This window comes from Chrysemys picta, chromosome 1 (genome assembly GCF_011386835.1).
Source record: "Chrysemys picta bellii isolate R12L10 chromosome 1, ASM1138683v2, whole genome shotgun sequence".
Taxonomy (NCBI): Eukaryota; Metazoa; Chordata; order Testudines; family Emydidae; genus Chrysemys; species Chrysemys picta.
In genome coordinates, this window is record NC_088791.1 from 324,075,629 (window position 1) to 324,094,253 (window position 18,625).

General features: G+C 41.6%; 1 protein-coding gene across 6 annotated transcripts in view; it reads right to left on the reverse strand.

Annotated features, from left to right (window-relative positions):
- The window catches only part of CNTN5 (contactin 5), a 1,008,853-nt gene that overhangs the window by 569,893 nt on the left and 420,335 nt on the right, over nucleotides 1-18,625 (reverse strand). For all 6 annotated transcript variants that reach the window (XM_008178633.4, XM_008178637.4, XM_008178631.4 and 3 more), the window contains one exon: nucleotides 14,508-14,637. In XM_008178633.4, coding sequence (XP_008176855.2) covers nucleotides 14,508-14,565 — 58 coding nt within the window. In that variant the 5' untranslated portion in view covers nucleotides 14,566-14,637. The remainder of the gene's footprint in view (nucleotides 1-14,507; nucleotides 14,638-18,625) is intronic.

Here is an 18,625-nt window from a genome sequence, read left to right on the forward strand (position 1 = left end):
CTACGCCAACATTTAAGAAACACTTTTCTTTAAAATAAGCAGTTGTATTTCCTTAATTTGCATTGACTACTAACTATCCCATGCCTGTATTAAGTATTCCACTGCCAATGGGATGTGTTGTGCTCTGCCTTATGCAGAACCTATTCCCTATATGTGAATCATATGAGTGGGAAGAGTGGAGGGGTTACGTCACCTATCAAGTTCCAAATGTTATTGCTTTTAGAGCTTCATATCAGGCAGGAGGGAACAGATCCATCTACAAGTACACTTTGGGAAAAGAAAGCCATAATCACTTCACATAATTAATTACTTCTCCCCAGCAACAATTACTCATTCCGTATAACTTTAATCACATTATGGTGACTTCTTGTGATAACTGCTTACTTCCCAACATTGTGAATGACAACACTACAATATATTTATATATTTCGAAGAGGAAGTCTTCTGTCAGAGTGTCATCTTTTCTCCTCCAACTGGAGTACTTGGGAAAATGAGATATGCAGTACCTGAGGAAGAGACTAATGATGTAACCAGGCTGTAAAGAACAGGCTTTATGAGGTAAACCAATGGTTCCTGAGGGCTGCTTAGAGCTGTACTGAGCTGAAATGCTACCTTCCATTGTGCTGTTCAGCTTCACTTCACTGGAATGAATGCTGGCTTTTTCCATTGCTGTTAAGAAAAGTTTGTCAGCCACTTTAACTGGCTGTGCTAACCTAGGGCATGGCTACACTTGCAGATGTAGAGCGCTGTGAGTTAAACTCGCCTTTGTAGAGCGCAGTAGGGAAAGTGTTGCAGTCTGTCCACACTGACAGCTGCAAGCGCACTGGCGTGGCCACATTTGGAGCACTTGCAGCAGCATTGGGAGCAATGCATTATGGGCAGTATCCCAGCATGCAAGTGACTGCAATGTGCTTTTCAAATGGGGGTCGGGTGGTGGGGTGGAATGTGACAAGGAGTGTGTTGTGTCTATGTGGGGGGAGAGAGAGTGGGTTTTTGGGGTGCTGAGAGTGTGTCAGCATGCTGTCTTGTAAGTTCAGCCCCCCGCGCCTCTCACTCACTCACTCACTCACTCAAAGCAAACAATAAATGTTTGCTTTTCTCGGAGCTGATAAGCAGCCTGTGAAACGGAGCTTTGAAAGGGGATTTCCGCATTCCTGCAGCTGATTTCACAACAATGACAAGAGTGGCCACTTGACTTAAGGGGATTATGGGACGTTTCTGGAGGCTGATCACAGCGCAGTAATGCAACACCTCGTTCACACTGGCGCCACGGCACTCCAGCGGGAGCGCAGCAAACGTTATTCCACTCGCCGAGGTGGAGTTCAGCAGCGCCGAAGCTGTGGAGTCAGAGCGCTGTACGTGCCTTGCCAGTGAGGATGGGGAGTGAGCTAGTGCGCCCGGGGCTCCTTTATTGCGCTGTAACTCACAAGTGTAGCCAAGGCCCAAGTCTACTGAAAGAAATACTAGGAAGCTATTCTACACTACTGTAGGTTGTACCCAGTGACTTTCTGTAGATTCCATTAATCCTTTGAAATTAATTTGGGATAAAAATGTAATGCACTGTAACGTATGAAAAGAAATAGATTGGTTGGCCTGCTCTGTGTGAGCACTGGGTAGGGTTGCCAAGTGTCCAGTTTTCGTTCCCGGCCAATGGGAGCTGCAGGGGCAGCGCCTGTGGGTGCAAGGGCAGCGCCTGCGGGTGCAAGGGCAGCACGCAGAGCCTTCCTGGCCTCCTATGCACCTAGGTGCTGCAGGGACCTGGCAGCCACTTCCTGGGAGCTGCGGTAAGTGCCGCTGGGACCCTGCATCCCGCAACCCCCCCCCCCCAGCACCCCAAGCCCCTGCTGCAGCCCTGAGCCTCCTCCTGCACCCCAAACCCCTCATCCCTGGCCCCACCGCACAGCCCACACCCCTAGCCAAGGCCCTCACCCCTGCACCTCAACTTCCTGCCCCATGGCCCCACCCCAGAGCCCACACTCCTAGCCAGAGCCCTCACCCACCCTTGCACCCCAATCCCCTGCCCCAGCCTGGAGCCCCCTCCTATACTCCAAATCCCTCATCCCTGGCCCCACCCCAGAGCCCATATTCCTAGTCGGAGCTTTCACCCCCATTCCTGTACCCCCAACCTCCTGCCCCAGCCCAGAGCCGTCTCCCACATCCTGAACCCCTCATTTCTGGCCCCACCCTGAGCCTGCACCTCCAGCACAGAGCCCATACCAGCCCCACACCCCAACCCCCTTCCTCTGCCCGGAGGCCTCTCCTTCATCCCTTAAACTGTGGCCCCGCGCCTGCCTGGGACTGAGAACACCAGCACTCACAGCCCACAGCCCCGGAGTTCTCTGTCCCCGTGAGGTGCAGGGCCGCATCATCTCTCCCCTGCTGGGCACTAGGTGGGCGCACATAAATGCCCCGGCGGGTGCCATGGCGCCCGCGGGCACTGCATTGGGGACCACATTAAACTTCTTGTTAGAACAGGTCTATCACCCTCAAAACATCTTTAATGCAAGTCTAAAAGTAGCCATAGGGTTTGTTTGTGAGCCATCACAGTCTTTAGCTGTGGAGGAGAGGCTGAGTATATTTTGCAATGTTTATTTAAAAATGCATTGTTTAATTAACTAATAATTTAAGACTGGAAAAATAAACAAACTGAAATCTCTAAGATTAGGAAATTTCAAGACAGATTAAGAGGTGGTAAATTGTCTCTGCTAACACACTAGAATAGAAATGCCAGCAAATATCCATTTTCCAAACCTTGTGCCTCTGCAACCCCCAATGATGTCTGTGAGAGATTCTGTACAATAAAGAAAGGATCTGTCCTTCAATAAAGAATCGTTTAATTATAAAGATGGAAGGTAGGAGGAATTTTCTCATTCCTAAAAATAAAAATGGAGATTTATATTTCACTCCAGGTTAAGTCTGGACTTCTGACAGTGCAGTATCTACAGTTTTACTGTAAGAATAAATAGGGATGTAGTAGGGCCATGCTCCTACAACACCCACCTTGAAGTCATTGGACTTACACCACTGTAAAAAACAACCTAAGGCAGAGTAGAGTCAAGACCTTCATAGAATCATAGAATCATAGAATATCAGAGTTGGAAGGGACCTCAAGAGGTCATCTAGTCCAACCCCCTGCTCAAAGCAGGACCAATTCCCAGCTAAATCATCCCAGCCAGGGCTTTGTCAAGCCGGGCCTTAAAAACCTCCAAGGAAGGAGACTCCACCACCTCCCTAGGTAACGCATTCCAGTGTTTCACCACCCTCCTAGTGAAATAGTTTTTCCTGATATCCAACCTGGACCTCCCCCACTGCAACTTGAGACCATTGCTCCTTGTTCTGTCATCTGCCACCACTGAGAACAGCCGAGCTCCATCCTCTTTGGAACCCCCCTTCAGGTAGTTGAAGGCTGCTATCAAATCCCCCCTCATTCTTCTCTTCTGGAGACTAAACAATCCCAGTTCCCTCAGCCTCTCCTCATAAGTCATGTGCTCCAGACCCCTAATCATTTTTGTTGCCCTCCGCTGGACTCTTTCCAATTTTTCCACATCCTTCTTGTAGTGTGGGGCCCAAAACTGGACACAATATTCCAGATGAGGCCTCACCAATGTCGAATAAAGGGGAACAATCACGTTCCTCGATCTGCTGGCAATGCCCCTACTTATACAGCCCAAAATGCCGTTAGCCTTCTTGGCAACAAGAGCACACTGGTGACTCATATCCAGCTTCTCGTCCACTGTGACCCCTAGGTCCTTTTCTGCAGAACTGCTACCTAGCCATTCGGTCCCTAGTCTGTAGCAGTGCATGGGATTCTTCCGTCCTAAGTGCAGGACTCTGCACTTGTCCTTGTTGAACCTCATCAGGTTTTTTTCGGCCCAATCCTCTAATTTGTCTAGGTCCCTCTGTATCCGATCCCTACCCTCTAGTGTATCTACTACGCCTCCTAGTTTAGTGTCATCTGCAAACTTGCTGAGAGTGCAGTCCACACCAACCTCCAGATCATTAATAAAGATATTAAACAAAACCGGCCCCAGGACCGACCCTTGGGGCACTCCGCTTGAAACCGGCTGCCAACTAGACATGGAGCCATTGATCACTACCCGTTGAGCCCGACGATCTAGCCAGCTTTCTATCCACCTTACAGTCCATTCATCCAGCCCATACTTCTTTAACTTGGCGGCAAGAATACTGTGGGAGACCGTATCAAAAGCTTTGCTAAAGTAATGGAATAACACATCCAATGCTTTCCCCTCATCCACAGAGCCAGTTATCTCATCATAGAAGGCAATTAGGTTAGTCAGGCACGACTTCCCCTTCGTGAATCCATGCTGACTGTTCCTGATCACTTTCCTCTCCTCTAAATGTTTCATAATTGATTCCTTGAGGACCTGCTCCATGATTTTTCCAGGGACTGAGGTGAGGCTGACTGGCCTGTAGTTCCCCGGATCCTCCTTCTTCCCTTTTTTAAAGATGGGCACTACATTAGCCTTTTTCCAGTCAGCCGGGACCTCCCCCGATCGCCATGAGTTTTCAAAAATAATGGCTAATGGCTCTGCAATCTCACCCGCCAACTCCTTTAGCACCCTCGGATGCAGCGCATCCGGCCCCATGGACTTGTGCACGTCCAGTTTTTCTAAATAGTCCCGAACCACTTCTTTCTCCACAGAGGGCTGGTCACCTTCTCCCCATACTGTGCTGCCCAGTGCAGCAATCTGGGAGCTGACCTTGTGTGTGAAGACAGAGGCAAAAAAATCATTGAGTACATTAGCTTTTTCCACATCCTCGGTCACTAGGTTGCCTCCCTCATTCAGTAAGGGGCCCACACTTTCCTTGATTTTCTTCTTCTTGCTAACATACCTGTAGAAACCCTTCTTGTTACTCTTAACATCTCTTGCTAACTGCAACTCCAAGTGTGCTTTGGCCTTCCTGATTTCACTCTTGCATGCCTGAGCAATATTTTTATACTCCTCCCTGGTCATTTGTCCAATCTTCCACTTCTTGTAAGCTTCTTTTTTGCGTTTAAGATCAGCAAGGATTTCACTGTTTAGCCAAGCTGGTCACCTGCCATATTTACTATTCTTTCTACACATCGGGATGGTTTGTTCCTGCAACCTCAATAAGGATTCTTTAAAATACAGCCAGCTCTCCTGGACCCCTTTGCCCTTCATGTTATTCTCCCAGGGGATCCTGCCCATCTGTTCCCTGAGGGAGTCAAAGTCTGCTTTTCTGAAGTCCAGGGTCCGTATTCTGCTGCTCTCCTTTCTTCCTTGTGTCAGGATCCTGAACTCGACCATCTCATGGTCACTGCCTCCCAGGTTCCCATCCACTTTTGCTTCCCCTACTAATTCTTCCCTGTTTGTGAATAGCAGGTCAAGAAAAGCTCTGCCCCTAGTTGGTTCCTCCAGCACTTGCACCAGGAAATTGTCCCCTACACTTTCCAAAAATTTCCTGGATTGCCTGTGCACCGCTGTATTGCTCTCCCAGCAGATATCAGGGTGATTAAAGTCTCCCATGAGAACCAGGACCTGCGATCTAGCAACTTCTGCTAGTTGCCAGAAGAAAGCCTCGTCCACCTCATCCCCCTGGTCTGGTGGTCTATAGCAGACTCCAACCACGACATCACCCTTGTTGCTCACACTTCTCAACTTTATCCAGAGACGCTCAGGTTTTTCTGCAGTTTCATACCGGAGCTCTGAGCAGTCATATTCCTCTCTTACATACAACGCAACTCCCCCACCTTTTCTGCCCTGCCTGTCCTTCCTGAACAGTTTATATCCATCCATGACAGTACTCCAGTCATGTGAGTTATCCCACCAAGTCTCTGTTATTCCAATCACATCATAGTTCCCTGACTGTGCCAGGACTTCCAGTTCTCCCTGCTTGTTTCCCAGGCTTCTTGCATTTGTGTATAGGCACTTAAGATAACTCATCGATCGTCCCTCTTTCTCAGCATGAGACAGGAGTCCTCCCCTCTTGCGCTCTCCTGCTTGTGCTTCCTCCCAGGATCCCATTTCCCCACTTACCTCAGGGGAAGTACATTGTTTAACTACATCTTCTATAGTTAGTTTTGGTTATATAAATTCGCATTAGGTTTATGATTACTATTACAACAAAAACAAAAATATTCACTAAATCATATCACTTTAAAAGCAATGGAAAATAATGTATAAACATTGTACTACATTATCTGTAGTAATAAACTATTTGTGGCACAGGAGATGGATCTTACAAATGATAAGGGGACAATGAGGATGAAGATGGACATTCAATTTTTTTGTCAGAAGTGGCGGAATTGACAATAACAGCCCGGGGGGGAGGTGTGTCTCCACTGTCCCGTGGGTATCACAAAACTAATTGGGGGGAGGAGAGGTATGTTTTGTCATACCCGCCCCAGTCTGGCACTTGTCATGATGGCTGCTCCCCTTTTGCTTATATGCTTGGTAAGAGGGTTTTTTTTTTAATGACGCCTACAGGTACTAAAATTAGAAAATAAAAGAATATGGGCTTTGAACATATAGGACTTTTTTAATTGATTGTAAATGGATGTGATGTAATTGCAAAGACATTTAAGGCCAATTTATAAAAAAAACAAGTTTTTAGGTTTTTTTTTTAAATAAAACAGCCCACTAGACTCTTGACAAAAAGTTGAATGAAATGTATTGACTCTCTGACAGCACACTATTCACTTTTTGCTATGACCTCGATCCTGCAAGGTGCTGAGTGCTTTGGAAGCGTGTGATTGATTTTAATGGAACTACTAATGCTTAAAGTTAAGCCCTTGCTTACGTGCTTGGCTGACCCCATGCTGGAGGGCCCAGCACCTTGTAGGATTAAGCCCTGTATATCACTATATAAAAAGAAAACTACATATTATTGTGAACCAATAAAAATTACCTGCAAGAAAAAACAATCTGACCCAACACACTAATTCTTTAGAAAAATTTTCCAATTCACCTGCTATAATTTTAAATATATTGAGCATACACTTTCCACCCACCTTCCCCTAGGATTTTGAACTCTATTATCCTCTGATGGATTAATTTTAAAACTCACCCGGTATCTGTAGAGAAGTACATTTTTTCTTTGACCAACTGCATATTGAACCCAGCAAAATGAACATGTGTCTGATTGTCTGTATTGGGCTCAGGCAGGGTGACAGACTTCTCCTGCGTTAGTACGGGCAGATGTCTGGAAATACTCTGCTTCAGGACCGCTTGCAGAGCAGTTAAAGCATGTTTTCTCTTCTCTGCAGTAGGAGCAGCAGCAGTACCAACAAGTTTAACATTATCTGTCACCAGTTCTTCTGTATAGTTCTTTTTGGTTGTGTTTTCCACCTGACTTTCCATATACCAGTTGCCAAAGACGACAAAGTTCCCTGCTATTTGCCATATTGTCAAAGGAAGACAGATAGTAATTGGATGAGCTTCTCAATGACAGACATTCTCTTTTCAACAGTACATCATCCACTTGGCAGAGGAACAAACTCAGTGCTTAATTTGTGCCAAGCCTTGCCAGCGCTGAGCCCCGGCACATCTAGGCTTGGCAGGTCATAGCTCCGGCACTTCTGGTCTTGCTGCATCAGTTATGAAAGTAAAAACTTGCTTGAGCCCCAGCACCAAATTGCCTGAGCCCTGGCACCTCTTTTATTACAAATTAAGCACTAAACAAACCGTCAGCTGTGGCATAAAATGGACTTGACGAAATCGGCAAGGCCTATTTTTCTTCCTATCACCTATCAAGTGTCATTCATCTTTTACATGATTTGGCTAATGCGTTTATGAATCTTTAGACTATGAACTTTAATGCTGGCAGTTGCTGAAATTCTGAAAGTAACATATTGAACAGGCTTGGGAAATATTTGGAGGCCAGTAGTAATGCTCCCAGTTAGCTATACTAGAAGCCTCCAGCTAGCCAGATGGAGAGTGAGGTTATTTTAAGAGAAGACAACAGCTCAGCTGAATAGCAGCTGTAGATCAAAAATTTAGGCAGTACATTGAAACTTGCCTTAGTACTATATGTGCTTACTACTTAGAGGCACCTTTGTAAGTGCCCCTCAGTGTTGTATAGTAGCTGAAAAACTATTCAGAAAAATCCAATAGTTTCTGATTTGGAGCTTGCTACTGAGGGATACAGCATAGATGCCACAGACATGGACCCTTCATATGAGTTAAAAGCTGTGACTGGCATTTTGGATTTTTCTCACTTTACTGAATGGGCATTGCCCCAAATTACCCAGGGTAGATCCTCCACTTCTTTAGCCTTGCAGGTCTCCAGCCACAATGTTGTGCTATCATGAATTATGAAATGCTTCACATTGGGTCTCTCCATAGCCCAGTCCACATGCAGCAGGCAAAATCATGATCTGGACACACTGGAGAAATGGTCTGAAGTAAATAGGATGAAAGTCAGTAAGGACAAATGCAAAGTGCTCCACTTAGGAAGGAACAATCAGTTGCACACATACAAAATGGGAAATGACTGCCTAGGAAGGAGCACTGCGGAAAGGGATCTGAGGTTATAGTGGACCACAACCTAAACATGAGGCAAGAGTATAACACTGTTGCAAAAAAAAGTTAACAGCATTCTGGGATGTATTAGCAGGAGTGTTGTAAGCAAGGCACGAGAAGTAATTCTTCCACTCTACCCAGCACTGATTAGGTCTCAACTGGAGTACTGCGTCCAGTTTTGGGTGCCACATTTCAGGAAAGATGTGGACAAATTGGAGAAACTCCAGAGAAAAGCAACAGAAATTATTAAAGGTCTAAAGACATGACCTGTGAAAGAAGATTGAAAAATTTGGGTTTGTTTAATATGGAGAAGAGAAGATTGAGGGGGGGACATGATAACAGCTTAAAGTACATAAAAAGGTTGTCAGAAGGAGGAGCAAGATAAATTGTTCTGGTTAAGCTCTGAGGATAGGACAAGCAGCAATGGGCTTAAATTGCAGCAAGGGTGGTTTAGGTTGGACATTAGGAAACATTTTCTGTCAGGGTGGTTAAGCACTGGAATAAATTGGCTAGGGAGGTTGTGGAATCTCCATCATTAGAGATTTTTAAGAGCAGATTAGACAAACACTTGTCAGTGATGATCTAGATAATACTTAATCCTATCATGAGTTCAGGGGACTGGACTAGAAGACCTCTCAAGGTCCCTTCCAGTCCTAAAGTCTATGATTCTATGCCCTAATTAGGACAAGGGACCAAAAAAGACACGAGGGATATATGGTAGATCAAGAAAGAGAAACCCATGCAAATGGTATTCATTGTGTTATCCTGTCATTAGCATTTCTTTACACTTTGAAGCATGTTGACACAAGTTGTAATAATTATAGAAAAGAATGGCAGGGTATCATAGTCTCAAACCAGCTTCTTTCAATGATGTCTTGTATATGCAAATAAAAGCCTACTGATTCTATTAACCCAGTGCTGATTAGGTATAATTTGATGTGGTTTTTGTTTTGTTTTTACAAACATTTCTCAGTTTAGTTAAACACAAGGAGACATGCACATTTAATTTATTCCAAGGTTAGGTAGCACTAATTTAAAGTAATGTTAAGCATATTCAATTTCAGCTTGTCTGAACTACCAAGGCAACTGAATGTTAACAATTCCAATAAAAAAATAGATGCTTTGCTTAGTTATCTTCAGTATGAGCCAAAAATAAGTTAATATCCCTGTGTGTACACACACACACATACACCAGATTATTAAAAGAATGGATAGTAAAACAATCCCATAATTTCCCTTCTCATCCCCCTTCAATGCACATGCCCCAAACATGCTGCAAGACACTGCTGTCGGAAAAACTATTGGAGTTTGCAGGGTATGATGTAATAGGAGGTCCCACAAAGTAGTCAGAGAATCAAATGTTAAGTGGAAGAAATTTTACCGTGTTCTAGGCTTTTCCATTAATAAAAAAGATAAACAAACCTTCATACCTGTTTGGTAATGCCAATGACACAATGCCTGCATACACACAAGTGCTTTTATAATTAGAATTTCATCTAAAAAAACTTAACCAAGACCATACAGAACAAAATTTCTGAATCATTTGCTGTAGGTTTAAATGGGCCCTTCTAAACCAATTTTGAGCTCTAATCTAGTTTATCAGTTATCAAAGCCTCCCTGAGCTCAAAACCAGGAACAGGCTAGTCCAGTCCTTGCTGTCCATTATCTTACAGTTCACAATATCTCTATATTGCAATTGCTCACAAAAGGAGGGTTTTATAGTTTCCCCATATCCTTGGCCCAGATGCAATGCAGTCCTCAAGCAAAACTAGTCCTCTAATCTTTCCTCACCTCCAATTTAGCTTGAAAAAATAATCTGCAGCAATAAAAGAAACCACAACACAGTAATAACTCCCAGCACCTGCAGCAACTTCATCTCCTTTTCATGATAGAAAGGAATTCCTAACGCCCTGCTACCGTCTCAAGGTAAATCAGGCTGATCCATAAGCCCCAGGGGTCATCTATATCTCCTCAGTAAATCCAACTGGGCATTGTTGATAGTGCCCATTATGTCTAAGCGTCATGCCATTAGAACATACACTATACATGACTGACTGGCTACATTGGCATGTCAACTTCACCACATACTTAAAGGCTCACTTAGCACGTATTGTACATCTTGCAAAATATAATGGTTTTACAGAACATAAAGCATAGGACGCAGTGTGAATTTAATTAAGATGGTAAAACACTTTCCATCATTTATAAGGAAGCTTCAATGCCCCCTTCCCCCCACCATCATCATATTCTGCAAAGAAAATCCATTCTGTCTGAAATGTTATACATGTGGTCTCTTGCCAAAGAAAACCTTTTATTCTTGCAAAGTTTTAAGTGGCTCAGAGAAACTGTTTATGCCAGATAACTTTTTTTTTTTTTAGAAGAACTGATATCGGTTTTGGAAATGCAACTATTTTTTGCCATTGCAGGTTTCAAAATCAGCTTTGATCTGGGAATTCTATATGTATTAACATTCACTCATACCCGGCAAGAACTAGTGCATATTGAACTATGCTGGTGGATAACTCATAAGTCACTTGTTACAAAAAACAGGAGTTTTGGGTGCTTTGTAAACTCTCAGATGATTGTAGTTTACATTAGGATTCTTGCATATCTAATAAGTTACACAGGCTTGCATTGCCTTATTTATTTTTAAATTTCATTATCTTCTGCTATTGCTTTTCCACCTTTCCCCAAATAACTTTCCCCATTGCCCAGAAACATATTTAGTGCATTTATGCACACACAAGACACGCAGTCTCTGTATTCATATTAGGATGCCTCCCCTCAACAGTGCAAAGTCAATGCAAGAACTCAACTTTTTTGCCTGAAGGAATACTATCGTGACCTGGTGACATAATGGTTAATTACTGAATCTGAATATGGCCTGAAATAACAGCAATTGAACGTCCTTTATCTTAGTGCATCAGCATCCACATCTAATACTTTACCTTTGAAAAATGTGCAGTTGAGAATATTGAAAATAAAATTCTAAAGCACCTAACTTAGTAGACTATGTTGAACAAAATCAATAGCAGAAAGTATTTGCAGCAGCAAATATACTTCAGTGACTGCAATGACATAACAGCAGCTGTAATTGCAGAATTATGTGATCAAATGTCAAAAGGAACACAGACTGCACATTATTAGAATTATAACTTACTTTGACAATCTGATCCTATCAGGTTCGAATCCAATTTTATCATCTCAGGTTAACTTAAGATCTTATGGTATTAAGTTTTCACATGAGATGTGATTTAAGTAGCACCTGAAGATGCTGCAGTTATTGTGACAATTATCTAATGCATTTGAGAGAAACAGACGTGTTGCTCTAAATTATTTATAATGATATATGAAAAATGGTTTTGAAGTAAAAATGATTTATTTACTGAATTCTAACCTGCTACATAATACGGAATAATCCTTAAACAACAAAAATAATAATAGACTGGGATTTAGTTAACAAATCAGAGATGGAAGAACAGGAGTGTTTTGAATACCTGGCAGGAATAAATATTGAATAAAAACAAGAGAGAGAATAGGTATTTCAATTAAATATAATGTCTGGCTGATTGGCAAGTGCTTTCAGGGTGTTATTCTTTAGCCAAATTAATGTTCAATATAAACTGGAATATTTCAAACTCTGTTCAAGACTTTTTGAATCAATGTTTGACATTTATCATTGCTTATATTTTAAATGTTTTTTAATCTCCTTAGTTTCATAAGGAGAATCGGTGAGGCAAACAGTTAAGACTACTTCCTTAATTGTGTTCAAATTTGCTTCAGAACACTTATAATGAAATGGTATAATCTGCGTCAATTGTCAGCATTAAAAAGTTGGAAATGACCATGGTGTCTAATGTCCCAGTCTTGTAGTTGACTGTGTCCAATTGATCCCATTATCTGTGTATATGCTCATCAAATATGTGAGCACAGAGATTCCTTCTACATGGAGTTCGCTGCAGGATCAGGGACTCCACTGTGCAATATTATGCCAAATATTGGCTTTTGAATTGTGACTTTCATATAAGTTGCAAGGCTGAAGATACAATGCTTACATCAGAGATTCTTGTTTCTAATTATTGATTTCCAAAGAGTGCTCTGAACTTTGTGTTTACTGTTTATAATCTTTATAGTAAAAACAAATATAAAAATCAAAGTGAAGTTTTGCATTTAAGAAAATTAAAGTTAAATAACTAGATTATATTTACAACAGAGCAGTGATTCTCAACCAGGAATACACGTACCCTTTGGGGTACAAAGAGGTCTTCCAGGGAGTACATCAGCTCATCTAGATATTTGCCTAGTTTTACAACAAGCTACATAAAAAACACTAGTGAAATCGATACAAGCTAAAATTTCTTACAATGACTTGTTTATACTGTTCTATATAATATATCAGTGGTTCTCAAACTGTGGGTGAGTTTGTTCTCAAACTGTGGGTCGCCGGAGCCGGTGTTAAACTTGCTGGGACCAGGGCAGGAAGTCGATGCCCGTGCCTCACCTAGCAGGCCCAAAGCCAAAGCCTACGTTTTTAAGTGAGGTGAAACCTGGGGTACGCAAGACAAATCAGACTCCCGAAAGGAGTACAGTCATCTGGAAAGGTTGAGAACCACTGCGATAGAGGACTACTCTTGGAATCACTGGAGTACAAACATTACTTTCTAAACACTGACAATGTGTTATATAGGACACAAAAATAAAAGTCCATTTTTCTAAAAGAGTTTACAATCTGTACTGGGAAATCCAAGATGGGAAAGACTATCTATATTGTTTACACACACACACACACACACACACACACACACACACTATTCTCCCACCTCCTCCCCTCGATATACATATACAAACATATTCTGGTCTACTGCACCCAAAACAATTTTATCCAGGGCACATAATCAACCTATCTTATTTTACTACTATTATTGCTAACTGACTTCTTGCAGGTATCATGGAATAAAAGTTTTGGGGGATATCTGAATGAGAAGACAGTGGCATGGTGAATTAGCATAGGGCAAAAGGGAAAGCACTGAAAAAGGCAGAGTGCTAGCAGTACCAGGAAGAAATGAATGGGATATCAAGGTTAGGGACATTTTTGTGGAGTTGTGCAAGGATTTGTAATTCCAGAACATAGGGCCTGATCCTATTTATGAAAAATGTGATACAAGAGCTAGATATTATTATTATCCTGAAGCTAGAAGTACAACTTGTATAAAGAAGCATTTGTCACATAAAGGATCCAGCCAATAATATTTAGACTGTTTCAGCTTTGGTTATTGTAGATGAAGGCAGATAAATAAAAATACTTTGAAAAAAAATCAATTTCTGGAAACTGGGAAGTTGAAAGAAGATAAAGCTAGGGGCAGATGAAAGATCAATTGTGGATAACATAATATCAAATTACAGGAATCCCCAGATGGAAAGATTAAATGATTATTGAGTATAAAGCAACACAATTTGTTTACTTTAAAAGATAATACTAAGTTAAAACCAAGGGAAAAAAGCTCAAAGGAATACTGTTGCAGGCAAAAACAGAATCATTAGTGCATATCAATATAACACACATCATTTTAGAAAGAAAAATCAACTCCATAATTTGTTTCCAGATACAGAACATGGTAAGAGTTTGAGAATTTCACAGCCCAGAATCACCAAACAATGCTGCAGTTATCAGCCCTTTCAATGCAGTTTGCTAGATCAATTATTTCCCAAGCAGATTTTTCTCTCTGAAGCTGTAAAAATTAGGATATTCTTTTGTGAATGGATAAGTAACTAACTCTTCCATTCTTCCTTACAAATTAAAAGCAAACCTGAGAAACATTAAGATTAATGGCAAGTGGGCAATACTTGTTCAACTTTGTATTAAGCAATTATAATCTTAATAAATAGGCTTATAACATTGACATGGTTTGTTCATTTTTCTTTGCAGTAATTTTGCTTTTATATTTCCAATTTCAACTTGTCAGGAATTCTTAAAACAGTAACACAAGTTTTTGGTTTTCTTACCTGAAAGACACCCAGAGAGTGACAGAAACAGAACCAGTCTCCATGACGACCACATCATTGGTCACAAAGGTCTTGAATCCCTGTTTGTGTGATTGTTAGCAGCTTTGACGTTTCTTCATTAAAACTCAATCTAAGGAGATAGAAGACAAAGTCTCTGTTAGGAGAAGTAAAAACATATCGCAAAAATATGATAGGCTATTCAAAAAAACTCCCTAGATCCTAGTGCAATCCCAAGAGCTCTTTATGTAAAGTGGGAGGTGACATTTTGAAAGGGAGGTATTTTGAGAGATTCTCAAGAAAAATACCGTGTAGCACAGTACCTACCTATGTTAAGAGCTAAATTGTGAATGCCACTCTGTAGCTGCACTGGAGATTAAGGAGCCCTAGTTCTTCACTCCAAAGGCAGAGGTGTGTCAGGGCCCTACATTCCTGTTCCTCCTGGAGCCCAGAATTATAAGTGCACACTGCACATTTCATCAGCAGGTGTAACAAATGCAGCTGAATATTTTTCCCCAGTGTCCTTGAAGCAATCTCTTGGTATTTTCTAAAGGTGGGTGAAATAGTTGCAAAGAACAACTAGTTCACCAAATTCAACCACTTCCACCGCTTGCAAATTGTGCCAAAATAGGTTGCAATCTCCACTAATTTTTCACTGTTTGAAATCTCGTGGTGGATGTTTAATACAACCACCATTTATAGAAAATAACTCTTTTTATTTACCTTATCCACCCAAGCTGACACCCATCCCATTGTTTTGTCTATCGCACCCAATTGTTCAGTCTTGTCTAATGCTTAGTTTGGGAGATTTTTAGGGAAGAAACTCTTCTTGCTTACACGTCCGATCTCTGACTATGGTTCCTAGATACTACTGTAACAATTACAACTATATTAACAGATTGCAACCTACAGATTGTTCACTGTATTGCTTCAGGTAGTCAGCATCCACAATTCAAATGTCCAGTTGTTTTGACTAGGGCCACATAGCTATATTTCTGTTCTATGATTGGATGAGCTTTCCCTGGCTATTCTGCCATAATTGTGTACAGCTGGACTATGACAGGCCCTTATGCAAGTGAACTCAACGAACCTTCCACTCTTGAAGTGCATGGGCCCCCATCAGCACCTGCCACAAGAGCATTCTGTACTGTGCACTGGGACATTTAGGGAGGGAATGTGAATCACTTCCCTAACTCCCTCAGACTCAATGTGGTTTGCTTACAACCCTTAATTGGAACCATTAGCTAAGTGGCACAGTTTAGCACATCAACATTTCCCTTGTGGTGACCTCACTCATTCATTAGAATAATCACAGAAAGTGGATGCTGAAGGGGTGCAACACAGTTGAAGCAAAATCATTTAAATGCTTTGAAGAATGTACAAGAATCTTTCTGCCAAATCATCCCCTTTAAAATGCACTCTGAACATCTCTACTTGTGAGCTATGTCGCCAATCTCCCCTCTTCTCTGCATGCACAAACACACACACACACACACACACACACACACACACACACACACACACACACACTGCATGAGCAAGGAAAGGCTGCATTTATTTATATACTAGAAAAGTTATTCTTGAAACACTCTAAAGGTGTAACTTGTCAGCTCTCATTTATATAGCAGGCCAGGTGCAGCACTCAACACAAATAAAGATTCCCAATTTGGGATTGTTCTTCCTTTCAGGTATCTTAGATTGGGCATACTTAATATGAGGTGTACATGTTAATATATGCTTCTCTGAAATAGAACATAACTGCAGCTCATCTAAACCTCCACAGGGAACCCTCCTCAATTAATTATTAATGCCAGCTGCCTTTGTTTTTCACTTCTGTGATAATCTGTGTTTCAGTCAGTATGTTCCCTGGGTAGAGTGAGTTATCTCTTTCAGCATCCTCTGCTGGCCAGACCTATGGGAAATAAATATTTTCATTAATATTTAACTTTTTTTTTTCCTTATGGCCATTTCTGTTAAAACTTGTAGAATACATCATTCCTTTTTTCTGCAATGCTATCCCCATTTTTATAAGACACAAAGCAGAAATTGTAAGTAAAATTCTGGTGATTTTTCTGTTGCAATAACAGGGAAAAAAGTGTTTCCAGGACTAAAGGGAAGTGTGAGACTATCTCAAAAACTATTTCTGAAATGATAGTCACATTACTAACAAAAGAAGCAGTTGAACTCTAAATCGTACTATGAACAATATTAATTCCCGGTTTGTTGTTAGCTCAAAAATTCCTCAAAAACCTGAGGAATATTTTCATTTGGAAAAACTAAGAAAATAAGTTTTGGTTCAGTAGAGAAGTAGCTGTATAAAATTCTATGGCCCATGTTAAACAGTTGGTGAGACCCCTAGATGATTTAATGGTCCCTTCTGGGCTAGAAGTCTATGAAACTATGAAAATAAATAACTGCTGTTAAAAATGAAAAAAATGTTTTGAAAAATGTGTCCCTGTTTCTCAAAGAATTTTAAAATTGGATTTTTCTAAAAAAAGCTCTGTAGCTGCTCAGAAAACATGATGAATTTTTCATGAACATGTCATTGAAGTTCAATGGAGCTATGACAGTTTGCACCAGCTGCAGATCTGCCCCAAAGATTTTTTTTGGCTCCAAACTGAAAATACTTAGCTGTGACCTACTTATCCCAAACCTACCAAAACAAAACAAAAATTCAAATTCCAGCAAACAAACTTAATAAAGGAAAAACAGGTTGTGACACCAATGGAGTGGCTCTGTAATCATTTGTGAATTCTGTATGTTGACCTGGTTACTGGGATGCTTACTGTATGCAATAGAGGGTTTCCGGGGGGGCAAAAACAAGAAAGATGGGAAACAATATCTCACAATAAGCCATTCCTCAGTAAACACTTAAGGGTGTTAAGAGTCAATGACTGAACTTTTAGTTTTGAAGATTCTACCCTTTTGACAAGCAGGGTCAAAGCCCAGTAACTGACAAGGGCAAAGGAATTCTGCCAATTAGAAGGTATTCTCACACTCTCTGAAGAGAGGAGGAAATTGTTGGGAAAACCAGACTGAGACAGAGCACTCACTGGGGTGTCTGAAGAAGTTAAGCCTGCTTAGACTGTCATCAGGGGATGGTAAGATAGGTGTTTAAAAATCTTTTTTCTCTAAATGTTTTGTTCCTACTATTAAGATAACGAATACTTTGGTTTTAAGAAGGCAGTCTGATCACTGCACATCACTGGTCGCAGACTGCTGAAGGGAAGAACCACAGGTGCTGCCTCCAGTCAGACCTGTGGACAATGGATCCACAGCATACTGTAGGCCACAGCCTGGTCTAAGAGAGGGAGATATGAAGAATTCTACTCTATGGTGCTTGTTGTAAATATTTAGAGCCACTATTCAGGGTGATCGCAAGGGGCCATAGAGCAAGGAAGTAAGGGTCCGTGTAAACAGCATATAAAGACAGTCTGCCATGCCTCACAAACACGGTGGGCTGGATCTCTAATAATCTCTACACACTCCAGGGGAGAAAAGGCACGATGCCTAACACCTGAGGGGGGTGCACTCAGAAGTTATGTCCACACAACAAGCTAGGGGTGTGATTCCCCTTCTTGTGTACGCTAGCATGACCAGATAGCAAGAGTGAAAAATTGGGACACTTTTTCTTTTTTGGAGGGGGGGGGGCATAGTTGACTATATAAGACAGAGCCCCTAATATTGGGACATCTGGTCATCCTAGTGTACAGATGCTCACACTAGCTATCATCGAGCTACAAGTATAAGTATAAATAGTAGCGTAGCAGTGGTAGCACGGACAGCTGCAGAAGCGTGGCTTAGCTTTGCTGAGTATGTACCCACAAGTTTCAAGTGGGGTTTCTACTCAGCACAACTAAGCTATGCCTCTGCTGCCACTACCCAGGCTACCATGGCTAAACTGCAATTTATACCTATGCTGGCTCGATGAGAGCTGGCGCAAGTCTGAGTACATGAGCAATCACACCTCCACTCTTATAGTAAACATAGCTAGGGAGATCAGGAGGAGGGAAGAGATGCAGCTAGCCTTGCAACTGGGACACAGTTCAAAATTAATTTTGATTTATATAAATGGGTTAAGGTTTTCAAAAGTTATTATTGTTTTGGGATGTCTCAGTTGT